General features: G+C 38.8%; 1 protein-coding gene across 1 annotated transcript in view; it reads right to left on the minus strand.

The window, feature by feature from the left end:
• The window catches only part of PTPN13 (protein tyrosine phosphatase, non-receptor type 13), a 122956-nt gene that overhangs the window by 11174 nt on the left and 88692 nt on the right, over positions 1 to 23090 (minus strand). Inside the window, exons 20-41 of the mRNA XM_027887270.1 lie at positions 21569 to 21625; positions 21007 to 21099; positions 19600 to 19707; positions 18839 to 18970; positions 18127 to 18593; positions 17058 to 17177; positions 15264 to 15357; positions 14394 to 14479; positions 13386 to 13539; positions 12310 to 12524; positions 12121 to 12219; positions 10109 to 10461; positions 9739 to 9913; positions 8338 to 8496; positions 7952 to 8123; positions 7640 to 7850; positions 5919 to 5989; positions 4471 to 4532; positions 3657 to 3813; positions 3161 to 3337; positions 1803 to 1882; positions 380 to 435 (exon numbers count right to left, since the gene is read on the minus strand). Of these exons, the coding sequence (XP_027743071.1) occupies positions 380 to 435; positions 1803 to 1882; positions 3161 to 3337; positions 3657 to 3813; positions 4471 to 4532; positions 5919 to 5989; positions 7640 to 7850; positions 7952 to 8123; positions 8338 to 8496; positions 9739 to 9913; positions 10109 to 10461; positions 12121 to 12219; positions 12310 to 12524; positions 13386 to 13539; positions 14394 to 14479; positions 15264 to 15357; positions 17058 to 17177; positions 18127 to 18593; positions 18839 to 18970; positions 19600 to 19707; positions 21007 to 21099; positions 21569 to 21625 (3298 nt within the window). The remainder of the gene's footprint in view (positions 1 to 379; positions 436 to 1802; positions 1883 to 3160; positions 3338 to 3656; positions 3814 to 4470; positions 4533 to 5918; positions 5990 to 7639; positions 7851 to 7951; positions 8124 to 8337; positions 8497 to 9738; positions 9914 to 10108; positions 10462 to 12120; positions 12220 to 12309; positions 12525 to 13385; positions 13540 to 14393; positions 14480 to 15263; positions 15358 to 17057; positions 17178 to 18126; positions 18594 to 18838; positions 18971 to 19599; positions 19708 to 21006; positions 21100 to 21568; positions 21626 to 23090) is intronic.

Raw genomic sequence — 23090 nt, forward strand, 5'->3', positions numbered from 1 at the left:
GAACTAAAGACAACACTGTTTGAATGTTTTCTTCATATACAAGTATCAAGTACTTAGTACAATGCAAGTTATGTTATTTGGAGACATCTGAACACAGTCCAGTTATTTGCTAAAACCATGTATCAAAGGAACCAGTAAAACTAGGGCATAGTAAACCACAAAGCTGACTAGTATTCAGGCAAATTATTACCTTTCAAATAAGGAATAGACAGAGAACAATTCAACAAGACATTGCACAGATATTTTATTGGGTTTGTTTTGGTTTGTGAGTGGTTTGTCGTTTTTTTGTTGCTGTTTTTCTGTTATTATAACATATTCCACTTCAGAGTTTCAGACTCCATAGGTTTGCTTTCAAGCAACACTGGAACAGAAATCTTACCTCTCTGGCACAGCTTTTACTTCACAATCGTCTTCACAACCATTTACATGAGTGGGCTAGTAGAAGAAATATTTCAAAACACATTAAAGGGCATAATTACAACATTCACCCACTGCAAATTTTAGACAATTAACAACAATTAACAATTAACTATTTCTGAATGGTACTAAGTTCAAAGCTGCACATAAAGAAAGACATCTCTCTTTTAGACATCTCATTAACCCAATATAACAAAGGATGAGAACACTAAACACTTGGAAAAATACTGTGCTGTAACAAGGCCAAAAAACTATGTTAAAATCAATCCTGACTCACAGCAGCATTACAGTCATCTACGTTAGAGTCATCTAACTTGACTTTTTCTGATTTCAACACTTAAAAATCCTTTATGAGATAAGTTTGATAGTGAAAACTGGCTCCAGTCAAGCCACAATTCCTATACAGAACAGAACAGGGCTTGACCTCTACATGACACATACTCCCATTATACCTTCCTCAACAGACATGAAGACTCAGAAGAGTCTTTTCCTCTTTCAAGAAAAATGCCACAAAACAATATATACTTCTTAGGCCAACTCGCAAGTTTCCACTGCCATACTCAGAGAATTTTACTCATGGCTCTCCTAGAGCACACTGACATTGAGCCAGATTCCTGATTTGATTTTCAGCTCTACTAACTGGACAGAAAGCTGCAAACAACAGTGAGGATATGCTGGATAGACAGAGTTCTGCTGATTGGAAACATGAGACAAAACCTATGCATCTAGTGATTAACATAAAACAAGACACACAATACTGTAGGGTAAATCACACATAGAAGCTATTCAAGCTAATGAACTTATCCTAGCAAAAAACAGTATAAGAAATTTCAAATATACATTTTGGACAATGAAGTTTACACAGCATTCATTGTGACTGCTTCCCTTCTTTGAGCAGGAATCAATGAAATCTTAGACTAAATGCCTGAAGTAATATTAACAAGGTAGTTTATTACCTCTCTTTTGGGAAAAAAAAAAAAAAAAAAAAAGCTGCTGGACTTTATCATCAAAATCATTATCATGGCTAGGCTTCGTGAATGAAGATTTGAGAAGGGCTCTACCCATGCTTGCTACAAGGGCGCTGATGGCTAAAAAGGCCAATGTGAGATAGACAAGTCTGGTTGCAAAAGGCATAGCGGACTTTATATGACAGTGTAAAATAACTATATGCTTTGTTCTTTTATATAGTTAATTTATGACAACCATATGCTACCTAAAAAATAAATGTTTGTACACCATTTAAGGCTACTACTGACAATGACGTTCTGACTTAAAAGACATTTAAAGTTATTTCCACAAATTCTATTCCTGATAAAGAAAATAAATTCAAAGAGTGTCTGAGAAACCAAAATCAGCAAATGTCTGACAGCTTCTTGCCATCCTACCTCTGAAAAATCTTCAGGTAAAGATGACCCATCACAGTCTGTGTCTTCAGACTTATCTTCCGTCACCTTTCCATTCATCTCTACTGAACAAGAAAATCGAGATGCAGCACAAACATACCACCAAAAGATGTCCAGGAGCCACCCCCTCACAGATGTGAATCCTGTTAACACCTGTCTGGCACTACACAGGGAGTAGAGGTACCAGAATAACCAAGAAACATTTTTTAAGTCCCTTTGTTACCAGCATGCTGGAAAAGAGCTCTTACCGTACAGGATAATCAGATTTTTAGGCTCCTTTATTTTATAACTGGAACAGCTGTCAAGGTATGTGAGGCTGTTTGCACAGCTAAGAGAATATCTGTGTCACAGCATAAATGGATGCACAGGCTGGTACTAGTAAATTATCATATTCTCATGTCAACAGATTTTTCTTCAATTCTTTTGGACCAGGAGTAGATCTAAACCAGAATTCTGCGTGCCAGATAGTATCTGACTTGTATCTGTGTGTTGCTGTAGCACTTCTCTGCTTTATCTTATAGATTCAGTTCATCTTCAGTTGCAAAGGACAGATGCCAGCTACAAGAAATTGGAAGTGCTGGAACTCCAGTGATATTCTGGCAAGGCCAGAACCTCAGTAATTCCCAGTTTCCAATGTAGTAACCGATGGCAATAACCCAATGATCTTGAGGTGCATTGAAAGTGCTGAAATAATTATAATTTTAGAAGGTGTATCTTGAATTTTGGAAGCAATCTTTACAGAAGTAGCCAGCATCTCACTTGAATTTTTGGAGGATGCATACATAGTGTGATACCACAAAAGAACTACAAATCCTACTCCTCACTAAATTTCAGCTAATAACAAGTGGAGCTGAGGACATGAAATGAAGGAAGAGAAAGGTGTACAGACAGAAGTAGGTACTGAAATAAACCCCAGTCTTTCTAAAAGAAACAAATCAGGTTGGAAAATTGTTTGGTTTTGAGAGATCTCAACGAGTTTCCAAGCTGTGCCATCTGCTATTAATGAAATGTTGAAATGCTTCAGCATTCCAACACAACTATAGCGGCAGGACCAGGTACCTAAACAATATGAATTTCACTCAAGAGACAAGAATGCCAGAATCAGACTCATTTTCCCAGACTACTTAAAGCAAAATCCAGATTTATCAAAACAGACCCTGATTCATTGAGTTGCATGTGAATCAGCAATTATTTGTTTGTTTTCAACTTCTGAAACTTTTGAGGTCACACATCAATTCAGTGTCAAATCTCCCTCTTGACAAATCAACTACTTACTTGGCACCTTCTTTCAAAAAGTGTTTTGCTGTTAATTATATGCTTTTTTTAATGGTTCATGTTACCTGGCAGATGATCTTCTGATGCAGCCTTCTTGAGATGCAGAAGACTCTGAGCCTCTGAAGTTGCATTATTACAATTTAAGAGGTTCTGGGCTTCCTCATCTACAACATCCAACAGATATTGGACAACTTCATTGTGATCATCCTCATCATAATACTCATCATCTAGAATCTCTGTTCCTGAAGAAAAACAGTATAAAATTACAAGTTTTCCTAATATAGGATGGCTTAGGGGGAAAAAAATAAAAGGGCAGGCACCATGGCATTATCTCTACATGTTATCATGGCTTGCCTAATTTCTCTCTAATATAGAATCCAATTCCCATAAATCTACTTGCAGTATCAACTAATCCTCTAAGGCAAAGCACACAACTTGGTGATGATCTTCCGAAATTGAATGCCAGCCTAACATTGACTTATTTCAGCGTATTCAACAATGTCATGATTCTCTTGTACACTCAGGACAAAATAATGCTGTTCCCATTTCACCTCCTCTTACCTGATTTGTCCATGTGTTTAGAAAAATCTGACATCTGATTGGTAAGCCCTAGGGAAGGTGCACCTCCTGATCCTGAGAGGTTCATTAGTCCCTTCACGTGATCAATATTGTTTTCTGTATTTCCCTGAGAAGGTCCTAGGATGCCACTGCCATTTATCTAAGAAAGCAAAGAACAGTTCAAATTAGCTTTTAAAGAGTCTGACAGTTTGATGAAGCAGAAACCAACCATTAAAAAGTTATCTTCTCAACAAAAAATAAACCCCCCTATTCATATTATATTGTTATCTGAGATAGCTGGGTGATGGGTGGGAAGCTTTTAGGTGAGATATGAAAAGAGGAAATAAAAAGATTTTAAAGAACAATGAGAAAAAAAATATGTCTTGATGAAGAAGCAGCTTCTACAAGAGGACACATAGTAGTGTTTAACAATATTATAACCTCTATAAAACATACTTTTGGTCCCACAACACAGCATTTCTCAGAAAAAAATAAGGGGAGAAAAGAAAACCACCCAGCAAATGTAACATGCAAGCATCTGCAGAAACTGTGGGCTGAATGGAGTTTTCTGGATCATAGCCTTGCATCCTTCTCATATGACCACTTGTCTCTCAATAAAACCATCCCAAAGAAAGAGCAGATTGATCTAAAAAACTTGCATATTTATTACAATCTCTGCTTATTTGTATCAATTGACAATAGTGGGTTTGCATACTTTGATTAATGGACTGTTTAATTAATTATTTTTTTTTTTAAAGTTGTAAAGTAGATTCTTTTCTCTGGTTAATGATAATAGGCACAACAGAGGAATAGTTACCTTGGGCCCGTAAGCATCAATTGTCTTTACTGTTTTATCACAGGGATCACCACAGGAACAGCCTAAACAAAAATGGGTAAAAAACAGCAACCTCACAGCAACTTTTCACAGAAACTAAATCAGTCCCCATCAATTATTTTATGAAAGAAACAAGGTATTTAATATTATGTTATGATATGAGTAGCATTTCTGCCTGCCTGGTTTCTGGGCGCTGCCAAACATACATCTGATTGACTATACTTCAGAATGCTTTTTGAATGTTATATTTAATGGGATCAGAAAGCACGAATGCTAATACAAGTGAGCAACTCTAAGCAAAGAGAAATGTTGATAAATATTTTAACGAAGTACGGTGGAAACACACACATTTGGGAACAGGGTTGATTCCCTTTCCCTTGAAATGTACAAAATACAACCCCACTATGACCTGTCAGTGACTACACTTTTTAAAAAAAGCATCATCTGATATCTGGGTCTTTGTTCAAAGGTACCTTTCCCTTCTAGGTAAAGAAGAGTGACACTGATGTCAGAGACTGCTGCCTACCCTAGAGGTACCATTACTAGTATTACAAATGAGACCAAGGTGAAGCAGTAGATGATATATACCCAGCTACTAGTGAAGTTCTGGATCTTTATATACTTTATGCTTTTATAAATGAAGGAACCTGTAGATGAAATAAATGAAGACTGGGAGTAACCTTACATCTCGTCTTGACGTATAGATGACAAGTCATCTACAGGAAGGGGGTTTTACGTGGGATCTTTCAAGATATGGTTATAGGATTTGCTCGGTTATAGGATTTGCTCCTAATGAGTATCTTGACTATGTTTATTGAAATAAAATAAATAGCATACTCGGTAAATATGGGAACAACGCTACTGTAAGAGTTGCAATAATTTCATCAGGTGAGATCAGTACTCCAAGTTATCAAGACACACTAAAGGGAGCACGAAAAGCAAGACTACAGTGAATCAAGACAAATGCTAAGGGCCACATTTCAAAGAAAAAGCAAATGCTTGAGACGGTAAATAACTGCATAAGCACTTGTTCTGCACAGAAATGCAAGTGGTAAAGGACTCTAAGAAAGTGAACAAGAAATTTGAAGCCTTTTCCAAGGTAACAAATTGGTATTTTTATGTCAGAACAGAGGAAACAACATCAACAATTAATAACAATTATGATAATCAACTGATTGTGATTTTTTAACTCCTTGAAAGACTTAGGCTTGATACTAGAGAGAACTTCTAAACTACATGAGAAATGGAATCATAAAGAGACTATTGTTGAATCTCTTTTCACGTAGGTTTTAAAAGAAAGATCAAGTAAGCAGCTGTCGGAGCTGATCACAGTAAGCTGGACTATGATAGTATCATAAGGCCCGTAGCAGTTCCTTCATTTTTATAAACACGTGCATTTCACTTGCAATGAGTAAGAACACAGATCTTACCATTAGCTTTCACTGGCCATGGATTTGAGTTACTGGGGCTTTTGGATTTTGGGACCACTGCATGACCATCTCTAAGAAAAGACATATTTACAGAAATCTTTATTAAAAAAAATAAATAAGTCATGGTAATCATCGCATATGGATGTAAATAGTACTACTGGTAAAACTGCTAATCACGCTTTCTATTATAACACTTTTGGAATGCTTAGGATATTCAGTGACAGAGATTAAGCAGTGGTAGCTAGGTAATTTCCTACTTCAAGGAGCAATAAAGAGTTCACAAGAATTTGACTTTCCTTCTAGATACTGACAAAAAGACTGAAGACTTTGCAACTCCTTCCCTTTCTGGGATAAAACACAGTGGGAAAGAGAAAGGGAGAGAAGAAGCAAAGAACAGCAGGCATGGTTGGAAGACTTTAAAAAGATGAAGTAGATGTTTCAGTTTTAGGTAAACATTAAAGCAGAGTAATGTAGAGAGGTTTTTTACACTGTTGCCATAAAACAACAGCAGGGGTCAGTGAAAACACAGTGGCACACTAGGAGCTGTGCCATAGGGTTTTGACATTCATCAGTGTGCTGGGACAACCATGTGACAGTAGAACTATTTAAGCACAAACCAACATTTCATCACATTTTTATGATTACAGAACTCTCAGTAGCAGCTTTAAGGAAAGGGAGTATTTGTATAATCATTTTCATATTTTGAAAATGGCGTTTTCATAGAATCATTAAGGTTGGAAGAGTACTCCAAGATCATCAAGTCCAATCTTCAACTGAACACCACCTTGGCCACTAAACCACAGCACTAAGTACCGTGTCCAATCGTTTTTTGAATGCTTTTATGAATGGTGACTCTACCACCTCCCTGGGAAGTCCATTTTGATGTTTAACCGCCTTTTCAGTGAAAAAATTCTTCCCAATGTCCAACCTGAATCTCCTCTGGCACAGCTTGAGGCCATTTCCTTGTGTCCTGTCACTAGCTTCCTGGGAGAAGAGGCCAACTCCCACCTTGCTGTAACCTTCTTTCAGGTAGACAGTGACAAGGTCTTCCCTGAGCCTCCTTTTCTCCAGACTAAACAACCCCAGCTCCATCAGATGCCTGCCATAGGACTTACTCTCTAAACCCTTCACCAGCTCCATTGCCCTTCTCTGGACTTGCTCTAGCACCTCCATGTCTTTTTTGAAGTGAAGTCCCAGAACTGGACACAGCCCTTGAGGTGTGGCCTCGCTAGTGCTGAGTACAGAGGTACAATGACTTCCCTGGTCCTGCTGGCCACACTTTTTGATACAGACCAGGATGCCATTGGCCTTGGCCATCTGGGCACTCCTGGTTCACATTCCGCTGCTGTCAACCAGCACCCCCAGGCCCTTTTCCACTGGGCCACTTTCCAGCCAGTCTTCCCCCAGCCTGTAGCGCTGTAGAGGGTTGTTGTGACCCAAGGGCAGGGGGTCTGTTTGAACACTTGTAGTTCACAGCTGGATACAGCCTTGAGTTCCCAAGAAACACAAAGCACGGCAAGTACCAAGTACCCTTCTGCTCCACTACAACAGAAAACAGTGAACATACAGATCCTTTCTGTGGCATCAGTCCTCAGTAACATGCCACCTAGTATCACTGTGGTGAATTTCCTGTCATACCAGGAACATGTTTTACCCATATACTCATACAATCATGCAAGAAAAGTAAAACCTACAGGGAAGCATTTGCTTCCAAAACATACCTGGTTGCTTTGAGCACCACTTTTGGAAGGTATGTTTCCAGCATTCTTCTGGCTTCTTTCAGAGTCATTCCCTGTGTGCTTACTCCATTAATGTAATGGATAATATCTAGTACATGGAGACTCTCATCTCTGGCAGCAACCGATTTGGGAATAATGTCACTAATATACACAACTTGATAAAGGCTGTCATGACCTCCTGATAACAATAAACCTTTGCAGGAAAAGAAGGGGGGGGGGGGAACAAATCAAGCTTTCTTTGTATCTGAAGGGGATAGTTTTGCTTTAGGTCAAAAAACTGTAATTGTGTGTTACCTAGCTCCTCCTTATGGCAAACCAGTGTAATATCAGGCAGTAAATGAGGCAACACTGGCATCTTTGGTAACTCCAAAACACGGCCTAGTACTAATCTCACAGTCCTTGGGGCAGCACGAAGAAAGTTTACTGCATCAGTATGGCTCATGTTAGTGACATCGATGTCATTAACCTGCAAAAATAAAAGCAACAGAGATCTCCTTGTTAGGTTCCAAGTAAAACAGGACTACTGAGGAAGCATTTACTGCTGTTCCTCAACTGTTATAAATTATGCCTCTCAGAAGGTGCATGCCTTAGCTCCCTAACCACATTTGACTTATTTTTTTTTTTTACTCAAAGTTGTCCTTTTCATGCAATTCCTCTATCTGAAAACATTATTCTCTCACTTTTATCAGTCGGTCTCCAGGGCGTAGTCTCCCATCACTTTTGGCAGGATCCTGAACAATGTCATGAATGTAGCAGCCAACATTATCATTACCTTTGGTCACTGTAAAACCCAGACTACCCTTTTCTGACTTTGTCATAGTGACTCGGAGCTCTACCTCCTAGGGGAAGAAAACAGTACTTTACTATGCAGACAGTCAGAAGCAACATAAATGTTTTACTGAATTTAAGACATTTAGAAACAGACAACTGATTTACCTATTGATTTAAATGACAGAACCAAACAATGTTTTGTGTGGGGCTAATCTTGGGCCAAAGGCCTACGATTTAAACAAAACTGTGAAGGCTCATGTCAAAACTGCCACCTTATTTTACCTTCAGCTAGTTCCATATATAAAAAAGGCTCTGTGTTTTTAAATAACACAGCAGGAAGTATTCAGAACAAAGTAAGTGAACATTCCTACAGTGAACTATCTCCTATAGTGAGATACAATACTATAGCTTATCTTGGAACTAAACATATGGACATGTTTGGCCTATTTTAATTGGCATTAATTTTGATTTGAAAGATATGGATCTGCCTTATTTGCATTAAAAAAAAATAATCGCAGAGCATCAGGAAGGTTTGAGAGAAAGTTCTGAAGAAGGGACTAAGAAAAATACAATTTGTTTCTTGTCAAAATGGAGTATAAGCTAGAATAGCTCCGTAACCTGGAAGACCTTCACAATTGAGGCATATCAAGGCTTAATTTTACTTTTTTTTTCAATCTTTAAATAGGTTATGTGAGGATATGGAAGCAAAAGTCCCTTCTGATAACAAGACACTTCTGGGGTGGCAAGAAGCTATCCCTAAAGAGCCTCAAAAATATGCTGCATTCTGCAGCAGAGCAGAAAGTCTTTGAGATTCATAGTTATAAATGCAGCAAAGAACAGGGTCTACTGATGTCCTTGCAGCCCAAATTTATCCTCTGATCTCTAAACAACCACCCAGAAAACTAGAAGTGCAGAAGCAAGATACCTGCCACTTCAGCTTCCTAAGTATGTGGTTTAGATGTAGGTAAATATTTAATGCCAAGGTTTCCAGGATGAAATGATGCATGAAATAGCCACATACACATCTACCGATGTACACATGGATGCCTCCACATTCACAGAGGGAAATGTACCAACTCAGCGCCCAGAGAGAAAATGCCTGCAGACACTGCATGAGCAGCTGCAGTTCACTAGTTACAAATGGCACTTTAACATGAGCCACACCTAGCACAGTATAACCTGCAACTATCCCATTTGTAAATTAATGTGCCCAGCTTCTATCCAGTCACTCCCATATTATGGCTAAAACAGCTTCTAGCTGACCACAGAAGTACAATCTATGCTACTGAAAGACAGAAATAGGAAATTACTGGTTCGTATTCTTCAGCATTTTTTTCCAGCTGGGTGAGTAATGAATCCATTCCTCCCAGGTGTGGAGTCAGCTCAGAGACAGGAGTAGCGTAAGAGTCATTTATTAAAATGGACGTGGTAACATCAGGTACAGTTCTACAGGTTGGGATCACTGGCAAATCCAATGGCATATTACTACAAATAAACCAGATAAAAAACAAACAAAAATAAGTAAAACATGACTGTGACTCATAAATTAATATATGGACCAATATGGACTTTACGCAGATTTAAAAAGCAAAACAAAAAAAGTGTTTCCATGAATAGGTCCAATAAAATGTTTTTGTAAACGTTTCTGGAATATTATGAGGATCATTACCAACAGCATACCTGTCCTCAAGCTCCGCCTTGCTAGAGACCTCTTGATCAGGATACAGGATGGTACGAACAGCCTCCTGCCCACCGTGTGCCTCATACTGGCTTTGTGCCCGTGTCTCAGCTTCACCTGAGTGCTGGTACAGTGCAGAACTCCAGCCAAGGTTCACCTGTGCTGCTGAGTCTATCACCTCCTCATCACCACTTCTGCTGCTGTCACTGTAGCTGTCTCTTTTAGATGGAGATTTTAGCCTTTTCTTGCTCAGATCAGTACTTTCATTTTCATCTGAGCTGCCACCTTGTTCTCCATTTGATGGACCTTCTCTGCTGACCTCTGGAAATACTTGCTGGGGTGAATGGATGGGTGTCTACAGAGAGCAGAAACATTGGATTCATCATAACCCAGTTTTGATGACAAAAGAAAGTTTCAAAGACTGCATAAAATTACCAAAAACAAGTAGTGAATGGCTACTTTCATTTAGATGTTTACTCAGTTGTGTAAACATAACAGTTTCACCAAGTTCAGCGCAACTTGACCAACACACAGGGTGCAAAATTTTGAAATATATACTGCTCAGAATTAGAAAATTCATTGAAGAAAACAAATATACTCCTGGCTTTACCTTCAGAAAGCCTACTGACAGATGCTATGCCCAACAGTCCTCTAGGCAACTACCATGAAATCCCTTCCAACCAGATCACAATGCTGACACAGAGCAACTGAATTCAAACCAATCTCGCACAGGAGAGAAACAAGGGGGCTTTCAACCAAAAAACTACACAACACACTACAAAAACTAAGATAATTTATGCCAAATGGCAACTGTTAACCCAGTTATTAACTCCCATGCGAATGAAGAACAATTTTACCAATAACCATGTATTTCCAAGAATGATGTCAGCTAGCAGACAGACAAAATTTAAAAGCTTCATTTACGCTTTTACGGCCAAAGTCTTGTGTTCATTAACACACCAATCTATGATAAAGTTACAAACAAAAATTTTCATTTGTTCTCTGGCTTTCCTCTTCTTTTAATATATGCACTGTTTTATTAAAGTTATTCCATGCTACACAGGTTTATTACAGGAGTAGTTATTTTACTATTTGTTTTTTCAGTTGCTTACCTCTTACTTCAATTTTAACTTCACTTAAATTTGTATTTGTACATTTAAGTTTCTCTCATCAGATTTGAGTTATTTTTATTTTTTGAAAATAATATTAAAATAACTTAGAATCAAAGAATCATAGAATATCCTGAGATGGAAGGGACCCACAAGAATCATTAAAGTCCAGCTTCTGGCCCTGCACAGGACAACTCCAAGAATCACATCATGTGTCTGAGAGTATTCTCCAAACACTTCTTGAACTCTGGTACACTTGGTGCTGTGGCCACTTCCCTGGGGAACTGAAACTGAAGACTTGTCTCCATTAGTTTTAGACTTTCCTGTATTATGGAAAGCCTGATTTTCAGGCAAATTGTCTCCTACATTCTATTTTGTTGAAACACATTTAATTTCCACTCCTTCAAAGTATCCTAAAATGGTCTTCTGTTCTTTCAATTTACTTATTGGAACATACTGAAAATATTCTTTGGTATACCACTAGTTTCAAGTAAATATGGCAACCTTTTTCCTGTTTTTACATGCGTCGACACCAGACAAACCGGTGCTTTGCACAATATCCTTCACAGAATCAGAGAAATATCCAATTTCTGTTTGATACCACATTCAAACCACTAGGTTGCAAAGAAATCTCTGCCACAGAAACAGTGTATTAAGCCAATTTCCCTTAAGACACAAAATGGAGGAAAAAAATGATTAAAGCCATGTATTCCTTTCACATTTTCACAAAATGCTTAGTGCACTCCTAAGGGATTCACCCTAAGAACCACATCTTTGTGAGCACCCTCCCCACTTTTCTATCTGCATCTCTTGCATTTAACTAACCCAGCCACCAGATCTAATAAATGGACCTTAAATAGCAACTATTAAAAAAACCAAAACAAAGCATATGCCATACACCTTACCAACAACGAAGGATCAATGTCTGGTAGTATTCCAGATGGTGGCCGACAAAGGAGAAGAGAGACTTCTGGAGACGTTCCCCTCAGAGCAGAGATGACTTCCTGTGGCCACAGCGGATTCATTGTTAGACACAGCCCCACCAAGACTTGCAGGACTACCACAATATGAGTGTCACTACTAAAGATACAAACCTGCTGGGATAAACCCTTTAGCGATGCTCCATTCACTTTCAGAATGACATCCCCAATCTCTATTTGCCCACTTTCTGCAGCAGGCTGCCCAGGGAAGAGTTTTTTCACCCTCACAATAGTTGACCCCAGTTGCTCTGAAGTAATGTTATCTTCACGGCAGAAACTGAACCCAAGGCCTGAGCTATTCTTCAACAGCTTCACCTCAAATGTGTTCTCTGCAAAAGAAGCATTAACTTACTATTTCCTACAGCACACTGGTCATGAAGAAAGTGTCTTATTCCAGACATGACAATGTGCAATCTTCCCCTCACGGGAGTCCTCACTTTATTGAACAGAAGTGTTGTCTAAAAGATCCCTCCAAGGTAAAGAGGACAAAAAAACTGATTGTGACTTCTCAATCTGCTTGCATGCCCTGACAACATCAATATACAGAAAGGCAGTGTCTCCAGAGTGATATTCCACAGGAAGTCTATTAAGGAGCCTTTTAAAGCCCAGAGTGACACAACCTTTCTGGTCTGGCAGACAGGATAAATTCCATGCAAGAAGACCCAAAGGTATCTGCAGCGGTTCCACCATCTGGGTAGGCTTCCCTTCACTTTCACAAGGCACCAGTAGAAGAGGCTGAAATGTGTCAACCTCTAGACAGCTACACAAATCCCTCGTCTCTTCATGTAGCTCTCGATGTCTTCTCTCAGGAACTGCAGGACCTACAGAAGCTCTCAATTATGTACAAGTACCTTAACCACCTCGTGGGACTCCTTAGCAGCATCAAATACAGCAGCCCCCCCCTTACTCCAACCTTGCTACAGACTTGGCATGTGAGATTATGAAATTGGGAAACAGCAAGAAACAGTGAGAGCGCGAACAGCCAATAGTAGCTAAACAAAGTAACCAAGATGTGAAGGGCAATCTATAAAAGAAATGCAACAGCACAAAGGAAGAGACTGCATTATGTGCAGGGGTCTAGTATACATTCCTACCAGCTCCATCTCCTGGTGTTGTAAGAACTGAAGAAAAATGTTATGAAAACTAAAGGATGCTTTGACAGCTAAGACAATTGTTCCATGCGACCAGACCTGCAGTGACGAAGCTGTAATCTTTGGCATTTGTAGATTCTGTTGCTGGCTTCTCCTGTGGCTCATACTGATTTGGAGGTGTGCACTGTGTTGTTACTGGAGCACGAGCCTTGGCCCCTGAAAGCTGACCTTTTTCCAACAGCAGATGCACCACCTAAAGAGATAAAACATTTTCCAGTTAAATGGAAACAGTCAGGGAGATAGCACAGTATGTGTTTTATTCTAATTTGTCACTCTTAAGTTTTAAAGCAGCAAATTTTATAAACAGTCCCCTCCCAATATATCCTCCATTTGTTCCTTATTTTAAGGGCTGTTAAGTGACAACCTCTAAAATACACTAGCGGATGTGCAAGATACTTGCCAACACAGAGCAAGAAAGAGTTTTCTTCCAACAAAGCTGTGAGAGTGTTAAGAAGTGCCAAAGATAGAGTCATTTTCACATTTGCACAGGAAATAAAGTAAAAGCATTTTACAAAGTGAACACAGATAGTAGTCCTTAGCAGTTCTGAATGTGTACATTCATTGGCTATTTTCAGGTGTGCACACACCTCCATATATGAAGCAGCCACCATAAATAGCACTATTAAATGAGGACACACCACTGACAGAATCAAGTGCTACCCAAGAAGACCAAGGCTCAAGTAAATCTAGCAACGTAGCATGCAAACACAGCTGCATATACGGAGGTCCTTGTCTCCTCAGTGATGCAGACCTGTAGTATGCTGCTACACCTGCTTTCCAACTTGTGCACCTGGGCTTCCTTCCTATGGAACCCATGAACTAGGAGAAACCAATTCTATACAGACCCCACCCGCACACAGAGGCAGAACTTCACTAGGGTGGGAAGCAACACCTGAGGGCCAGGAAGCCAGGGAGTCTAAGAAAGCACAGCTAAAGTAACCACCATACTGGGAAGAATTCCAGTCTCTTTTTGAGAGAATTTCCAGTCTCTTTTCATTCATAAAGAACTGGTTTACTACAGATAGGAGTAGAACCAGTAGCACTTACCTGTCCAGTGTTTCTCAGAGTTTCAACAGCTTGCTTATGGGTAGCACCTTCCAAACTAATGCCATTCACAGAGAGCACGCGGTCACCTACAAATGATTGATTAATAATTTAAGAAAAAGTAGGCAGAACATCACCTATAAAACATCTATTATGCACAGAAAGCTTCAAATCTTAGCTAACAAGGACGGTTATTTACGTAAATTCTCCCTCCTCTCCACAAGAAGAGAACTCTGCAAACAAACTATATGGTTGAACTCCAAGGTCTTTTCCAATCTAAATGATTCTATGATTCTATGGAATAATCCCCATGTCAAAACTAGTGTTAACCAACATAATGACAACCTGTCACAGAGCTCAGATTCTTAATTAGAAACAAATTTTAAGTCTACAGTGAGAATCCTCACTTCAGTAAAGAATGTGGCCTGGCTTACAAACAAGACAACTCGTAACAATTACAGCATTTTCTGTATTCAGTTGCCAGGCAGGCTAAGCAAGAAGGTCACCAATAATATAAAGCCTTCTCTCTCCATGGCTAGAACAGAGAAGCATTCTCTGTTAACACAAGCTGCTTTAGAAAATAAAAATACCACAGCCTGTCTCCTATTTTTCCCCACAACAGTCTCAGCACTGTTGGTTCTGCACTTGTTCTACACTGTTTTTTTAATCTTCACCTGCAGAATTGTTAATATTTAAAATGACAAGTGCAGTGGCTTGGAAAAACAGTTCTTCTTCCCAGTGAAAAAGGTACAATGACAGGAGGCAAATAAGAGGGCTTGTTTCTAGGCCACAGGTTACTGTCAAATCCACCACCGACAGTTCTCTGCCCTTTTTTCACATTAAGAGTCCCAAGTGAAAGAATGGAAATATTACCTTTTTCTATTCTGCCATCTGCTTCAGCGGCTCCCTTGGGAATAATCGCTTTCACATAAATACCACCATGCCTTATGCTAGTATTTACACCACCCTAAACAGAAAGTAAAAATACGATTGTTAGTCTTTTGGCAGTTAGAATACTTAGTAATTAAACACAGTGTCACACAAAGAAAACTGTACTTAGGAAGCATTTGGACTACTGGCATGTAGAAAAGCCAGGTGAACTATCAAAACAAAAATGTTACACCAAGCCTGTTCTTTGCAGTCATGCAATGTACTATAAATGAAGTTGGGGTGGGAAGATTGTAAAAACACAATGCATGACAGTGCAAATGCATCCAACACAAACAAATGTCCTTCAGCAGAAATATGTCTGCATTATATCAGACTTTACATGCTTGCATGCATATCAAAGCTCAGAGATGTGCAGGAGCACAGCATGCCAAAGCAGAAGATGCACACCCATGCAGTGTTGTACTCTTAACACAACTTCTCTGATGTAACAGGAAACTAAGGAGTGCTGCTTTCTCCTAGCTCAGACAAGTTTGAAGGTCTAAGCTGAAAAAATCTGCTCAGACTGAACTGACAGTGTTTTTGGAGGGCCTTAGCCTTTCTGCTGATTGCAGGGGGTTGAACTAGATGATCTTTTAATGTCCCTTCCATCCCAAACCGCTGTGTGATTCTGGTTCACTGCTGCTCCACAAACTTGGAAGGAAGAGGGAGACCAACAGTGTATTAATGTTCACTCCCAAAGCACACAGTGAAACGTGAAAACTTAAAACAGTTGATTGCACACCTCTCCTCATCACCACTGTACAGGATAGCAGTGTAGGGGCAGAATGGAGGCTGAAAAATCAAAGGTCCATAAAGATACCACTTGGTCACTCTTTAAAGGGAAATCTTTGCATCAGCTAGTATCTTCTAACATCTACTACAAATCCAATGCACACCGCAGCCTGATGCTGCTCAATGATGAATTCCTGCCAAACCTTTGTTCCTCCAACTGTCTCAAGTTATAAGCTTGACAACACAACATGACCTTGAACAGTCTGGTGACCAATCAACCAGTGAAAATAGTTGAATATTAAAACACCAAGATGTATTTTTCAATACAAGAACAGAAGCAGCAGAAAATGTGTGCATTTCAGATATATAAATTATTCTCTTCTTCCCTGAAGTGCCACTCTGCAGTATGACAGGCTCTAAACATAAAACCACATTCAAAATCTTATAGCCTGAAGAGAAATTAGTCATTAAAGACATATTTTTGTCTCGTGTTGCAAGAAAGCAGCATCAGTCAGGTCTCATTTGGATTTGAGTAGCTTTTTGCTTTCTGCCTTTTATCCAGCAGAGGGAGAACACTGAACATGGGATATGCATGTGAGTGTGCACAGATGCTCTTAAATGACACTACCGCTTCCACTGCCTGCGATGCCAGTCAGGGAGGGGCTCATTTCTTTCCTTGTAAATTTGCCACAATATTAGGTAGCAAGGGGCAAAGATCATCTTTCTTTTTGTACTCAAAAAGCAGCATCTGTGATAAGAGTCTATAATGACTTTGGGGCTCCACCATAGAACAAAAAACAAGAATCACTTAAAGGGCGTATGACAAGAAAAGGGATATAAAAAAGTATTACTTTTCAGCTTTGGTAAGATTAATCACACATCAGTAAAACTATATACTGAACAGTGATTTTAGAAAGTATTTTGCTTCCTTGTAATTTAGCAATTTAATGGGTTGCTGGGAGTAGAGAAAAAGAGAAAACATCTAAAAACCTTGTCAAACAGTACCGTGACACTTATTCCCAAGCCGTTATCTTTTTTGGCTAGTTCAACCTCAAAGATATCTCCAGGTTTAAGAAGTGCTGCGGTAACCTTTTCAGAATTCACTTTGTTTGATGAGAAAGATTCCTTTATAGAGAAAAAAAAAGGAAAAAGAAAAAGAAACAAACAAAACAAAAAGAGACAATGATTTGCTATTAGAACAGATGTTTACAGCTAAGACCCTAAGGGGTGGGGTTTTGAGTCAGACATAGCCAGAAGGAGTCCACATGGAAAAGTACCAATTAGTAAGGCTCTTAAGGGTCACTAGCACAGAAATATGCTTGGCATTTAGCAACCAAGTCTTTATTGTCAAAGTGACTTGGTCACAGAACACCAAAACTACAGTATTTCAGTATTACAGCAGCTTAGAGTCTGTTGGATTAATTTGCAGGAGCTGCTACAACTTACTTGCATAACCTCCATCAGCTGAAAAGAGGAATCACTGTAAGTTGAAAATTAATTAGCAGTACTTTCCACTGTGCATTTTTGGAAAGGTGAAGCAGCAGGCTGTCTCTGCTCAGAGCATGGCTGCCTGCTGAACTTTACTACACAAGCAGTTTTCCACAGCTTAGATCAATCCCAAAAGATAATGAGTTCTACTGCTACTCACTCCAGATGCATCACTCCTACTTTAATCTAGGAAAAACTGAATTTATTTGCCAGGTGAATAAACTTACCTCTAGGGACTGTCACTAGATTATGATCATATTGGACAAATGCACAAAATTGAAAGGAGGTTTTCTAAAGCCTCAACAAGTGCCCTGTATGTTAATCTGAAAGTACAGTCTGCCTCTATTAAGACATGCCCATCTTGTGACATTGGAGAGCTGGAAAGTTGTTTCAAGTAACTGAAGTGATTTTCTCAATTTATTTTGACCAAAATCACCAAGCTATTAGAAATTAGCTATTAGCATTTGCTGCATGTTAGGTTAGGCTGTTCTTCCCCCACATCCTTTCACCTTACTGACATCCAGAGACAGCTATTTCACTACTCCTACCATCCGGATGGGAAATATGCATATGAAATCCACTATGCCTTTTTAGCTGGCTGTTGCTCCTGACTGCCAGAGTAAGTTGCTTCATCCATGTCAGAATCCCCTCGGTCAGAATATTCCACAGGCTCCACTACCCCAGGCCTTTTATTTTTCGCTCGAGTACTGTCTGATGAGGATCTTTTCTTCTCATTCATTTTAGAAACTCCAGAATGGAAATCACTGTAAAACTGAGGATCCTGCTGGGCTCTGCCACTTGCATGTTTGCCCAAGAAGCTGGTTGGCTGGCTCTGAGACAGGCTGGCACTCTCTGTTCTTGAATCCTGGGAGCTCATGCTTCCATCTCGCTTGCCTCCTGACAAGCCAGACAAACTTCCTGAAACAGGCCTCTGGTGACCACGGGACTGGTTGTGTTCTTCGGAAGAGGACTCTGCCTCATTGTCCTGCACCGATGATGGCCTCCTCAAATAACCCCTGGTTCCATTACTGATATGAGCAGTGTTAGATGATGCTGAAAAACCAGGAGACAAGACAGTCATCAGGAGCTGGTAACATCTTACCTGCAGCATGACACGAATTTCTCAGCTTACAACCACATAAGGTTTTACCTGTTCATATTATGCAGAACACTTTCTGTTTACGCTGCAACTGGTGTGTCCTCACCAAAGGTTACCACAACACACTTCCTCGTTCTGCCTCAGAACACAATTTCAAGCACAGACTAGCTTGCTTACAGAAGTGACTGCAGTTCCGTACCTTTGGATAGCTTGTCCTTGGGCTGAGAGATAACAAGCGTCACATCTTCAGGTGCATTCTCCAGAATTTCCAGTGCTGCATGGTGGCTGACGCCTTCTAAACTCGTGCTGTTTATGGATATTAGTCGGTGTCCTGCACAAAAGGGTTTGTTCAGATACAATCTAACATCTACATTTTTATCCATCAGTGAGAACGTGCAGTACAGGTCTGAAAACCTGTACACAGTGCACAGATTAAAAATTACTAAAATTCAAGTGATGCTGGAATAGGGAACTGTGATAATTAAAAAAAGGCACTAAACCCCAAACCAAACAACAAGAACTGGCCATGAATATTTCCTGTTTTTAAAACCAGCTAAACCTTTCCCTATTATGATTTCTACCTTTTCCTTCTCCTCCCCCACTATACTTATGGGTATAGTATATTGTTACATTCACTATTTCCAAAATAAAAGTACGAATATTGAGTTTTAAAAATTTTAATTTACAAAGCATCTGCAACAGAGACAATAGAAAATAAAGCCCTTACATTTATATGTAAGTTTAATTTTCTGTTACTTCAAGCTTTATCATTTTTACTTACATTTGAATGCTTTTTGGGTTTTTTTTATAGCTTAACAAAGAGTTAGTTTTTCAGAAATTATCTGGAAGATAACTGAAGATCAACATTGTAAGGGACTGTGGCACCCACAGCCACAGGTGATACAGAGGTGTTTGGCCTTTTGCTACATGTGTACACCGTTTGCTATTTACACTATTTACCTGGTTTTAGAGATCCTTCCAAATCAGCTGGCCCTCCAGGAATAACTGAATGAATAAAAATTCCCAGATCAAGTTTCCCTGTCTTCTCTCCACCGACTATCTGAAAGCCTAGGAAAAAAGGCCCAAAGCAGGCAAAAATGTCAGTGATCAAAGTGTAGCTCAAAACGATACAAGTCCGTATTTCAGAGCAGGCAAAAACTTAGTCGTTCTACTACATGTAAAGTAAAACGAAACAATACATCTCAAATTTTAGTCTACATGAAAGTAAACAGCAAAGTCTTTTAATTAAGCTTTATTGCATACTCTGTTTTGAGCAATTGATTCAGACTTTGTCTACCTGGCTGCCCAGGACACTCCAGCAAAGGCTACAGAAAACAACTCTGGCAAGAGATACACGTACAAACAGATGATATGAAATGCACATTTGCTGACCAGATGAAATTTATTTTCTATCACTTAAAAATTTCTGTTTTTCTCCACTGTTAGATGTTTCACATAAATGTTTGAACCTGGTTTCAAGAACTGAGTTTTTCAACGCCTTGTTTTCTTTTTCGGCATCTTATTTATTTCTGTTTATTCTACCAGGAAGTTCAAGATTAAAAAAAAAAAAAAAATTCAAGTCTTCTCTATTTCAGCTAAAACAGTAAAGTACCACAAATTTTGCATGGGGAAGAAAGAAGAGAAACAGTGCATTTCTTCTAAATTTTTTCACTTTTCAGTCAACTCTTAAGTTACTGAGCAGTGGAAACTGTCTTGTAGGCCTTTTTCCCCTCTTCAAATTTACACTGCAGATCTATTCTGAATGACAGACAGAACAATGTCCTTAAGGATACTTTAGAGAGCCTTCCTAAAGCACAATACTGACACCAAATTTTTCATTACTCATACAGGGAAAAATTATGTGGGTTTACGAAAGAAACCTCAGTGGTAGACTAAGGAATGGAATGCAAATGTCTCATCTGCTAGGCTCCTTAAACCTCAAATTCGTGTTCCATCTGATACTATAGGAGTAAGAAAAACACTCCACACTCATAATGGTTTTATTATGTCATTTTTTTTGTTCAGCTGTCACAGTTGTGAGGTGTCCACATAGATAAAATTTGATCTTGAACACAGAGATAAACTTTAAGGGTTAACTTTTAGGATAACTATTTCACAATATAAGTATTATCCTACATTTAAAATATGGAAAAACTGAGAAACAAACTTGCTTAACATCACTAAACAAATCAGCAGCAAGAACCATCAAAAAAGTCCAGCTTTAGCATGTTAAATTGCTTCAAAATCCAGCTACTGTCTGCATGCTTTCCTCAGTCCTACAATAAATATTTAAATACAGACCAGAAAACTTTATTTTGTTTTTGGCTTCAAGAAATACACATCAACAACAATTTTAAAGCCACTTACCTAAGCCAAATTTTTCATCCTTTTTCAAGTTCACCAAAGTGATCTCTCTCTCTGGTGTGGCAACTCTGTTCTGTGTTGTTTGCAGAGAGTCAACTGTAAAGCCAACATTTTGTGATCAGACACTAGCTAAACGCTTCCCTTCGGGTTTACCTTGAAGTTCTTTTCCATTAAAAAAGATTATTTCTCTGATAACCTGAAAAGATGTTTTGATCTAGTGGGTCCAACTTTCATCTTCTAAGCCATGTCCAAATACAGAAAAAAAACTTCTACCACCCTTATAACTCACTCCCACCTTCAGCAGTTAAAATTTTTTATTTCTCTTAAGAGAAGCACCTGGCATAGTCTTATGAAGTGACAATACAACTGAGTCCTAGAATCTTCAAATTTATTATTCTCAGTTCAGCAAAGTGTTTAGATCTGTGTTTATGTGTTCTGCTCAAGTTGGGAGGAGGCAAACACATGGGTAAAAGAAGAAACAGGACACGTGGAACAGTGGAGCATTTTACAAGTGACAAACAAACTGAATGAATTAATTCTACAGGCATATTACTTATCCACTTACCGCTCTCTTTTAGTGTTGCTGATGACAGAAGACTTTCTGAAGTATTCATGCTAACACCTGTGACATGAATGGACACTGTTATCAATTTTTTTTTAAATACAAAACTTACTAAGAAGTATTACAGACTTGCACAGTACAGATGGGCTTGCTCACAGTACCAGATTACTTAATTGAAAAATGAATAAACATAAAAGTAGTTTTGCATTAGCAAATCCAAATTACTCATGTACTTCAGTTGTAGTTCAAGGTTCAGATAGGTGGTAGCTCATGCAAAGGCAATGAATTACAGGAAGGACAGAGGTTTGGCCTTTACAACCGTGATTAACTTCAGATAAAATTAATGGAACTTTAAGCAATGAAGTCAAAAACTGAATTTTCTAACAGTATTGCTGAACCTAATAAACCAACACAACAGGTGTCTTGTAAGATTTCGCAAAGGAACAAATAAGCTGCTGCAGTAACAAGCAACTTGAACTATTTCTATTTAAAATGGTTTGCAAATAGAATCATATTTTCTTTGAAATTATCAATGCCAAGCAAATCTGGCCCTACTTTAGAGAGGATAAAATAATAAATATACCAAGTTATGAAAGTAAATGAGGTAAGGTGATTCAAGCAATTTAGGAAAGCAGTCTTGGCCTTTTCCAAAACTATGAACCCTAAAGTTTCATCTGATGAGTTTCATCACACAATGAATACATGTCCCCCAGCACAGACAGTGTGATTCAGCAGGACTTTCTGAGATGTAGCTAATATCCTTATCAGAACTGCTGTCCAGAAGATTATGGGTAAGCACATGCCAACATTAATTGTAAAACTAAAAGCAACCAGTCACTACAGAAACTGCACGCCTCATCGCACTCTTCAGCAGTTTATGCTCTCAGTACTGAAAAAACATGGTTCCCAAGTCAGTTCTGGTTTAAAGGGCAGTGGGGACAGATGTGGTATGTTACACTCTGCTTTGTTTGCCTTTTTTTTTTTTTTTGAGTTTGTTTATAATGACCACCATTCCCATAAACCTTTCTTCCTCTTTTCCTGTTCTTTAACTACAGCAAAGTAGAACAGCAAGATAAGCCTGCAAATATTTCAGTCATTGTAGTTTCTATTGTTCTAACAAGGGATTCTTCTAGAACCATGCAAACGATGACACACAGATATTAAAAATTATGTTCAGTAAGCCAACATGTTAGTTTTAAACCCACTTAGCTGCTCTGAATCTTTTTCTTTTTCTTTTTTTTAATGTGAACTCTGTATCTTTACTGCCTAGTAAGACTACTTGTGTGCACTCCAATCATCACCAAGAAAACAAGGTAAGTACATCAGGCTTACATCACTACAAAAATGTTTTTGTGCAACACTCAATGCACCGCAAAGAAATTGCACCTAATTCATTACATCTGAACAAAAAAAAACCAAACAAAAACCCTATGCATTTACTGCTCAGAGGTACTAGCCAACATCCAGCTTGCAGCTGAACTGAGTCACTTCAAAAAAATTCACTCCCTACATCCTTTCCACAGAG

This window comes from Empidonax traillii, unplaced genomic scaffold (genome assembly GCF_003031625.1).
Source record: "Empidonax traillii isolate 1590-97213 ecotype Southwest subspecies unplaced genomic scaffold, ASM303162v1 scaffold205:size1172791, whole genome shotgun sequence".
NCBI classification, from domain to species: Eukaryota; Metazoa; Chordata; class Aves; order Passeriformes; family Tyrannidae; genus Empidonax; species Empidonax traillii.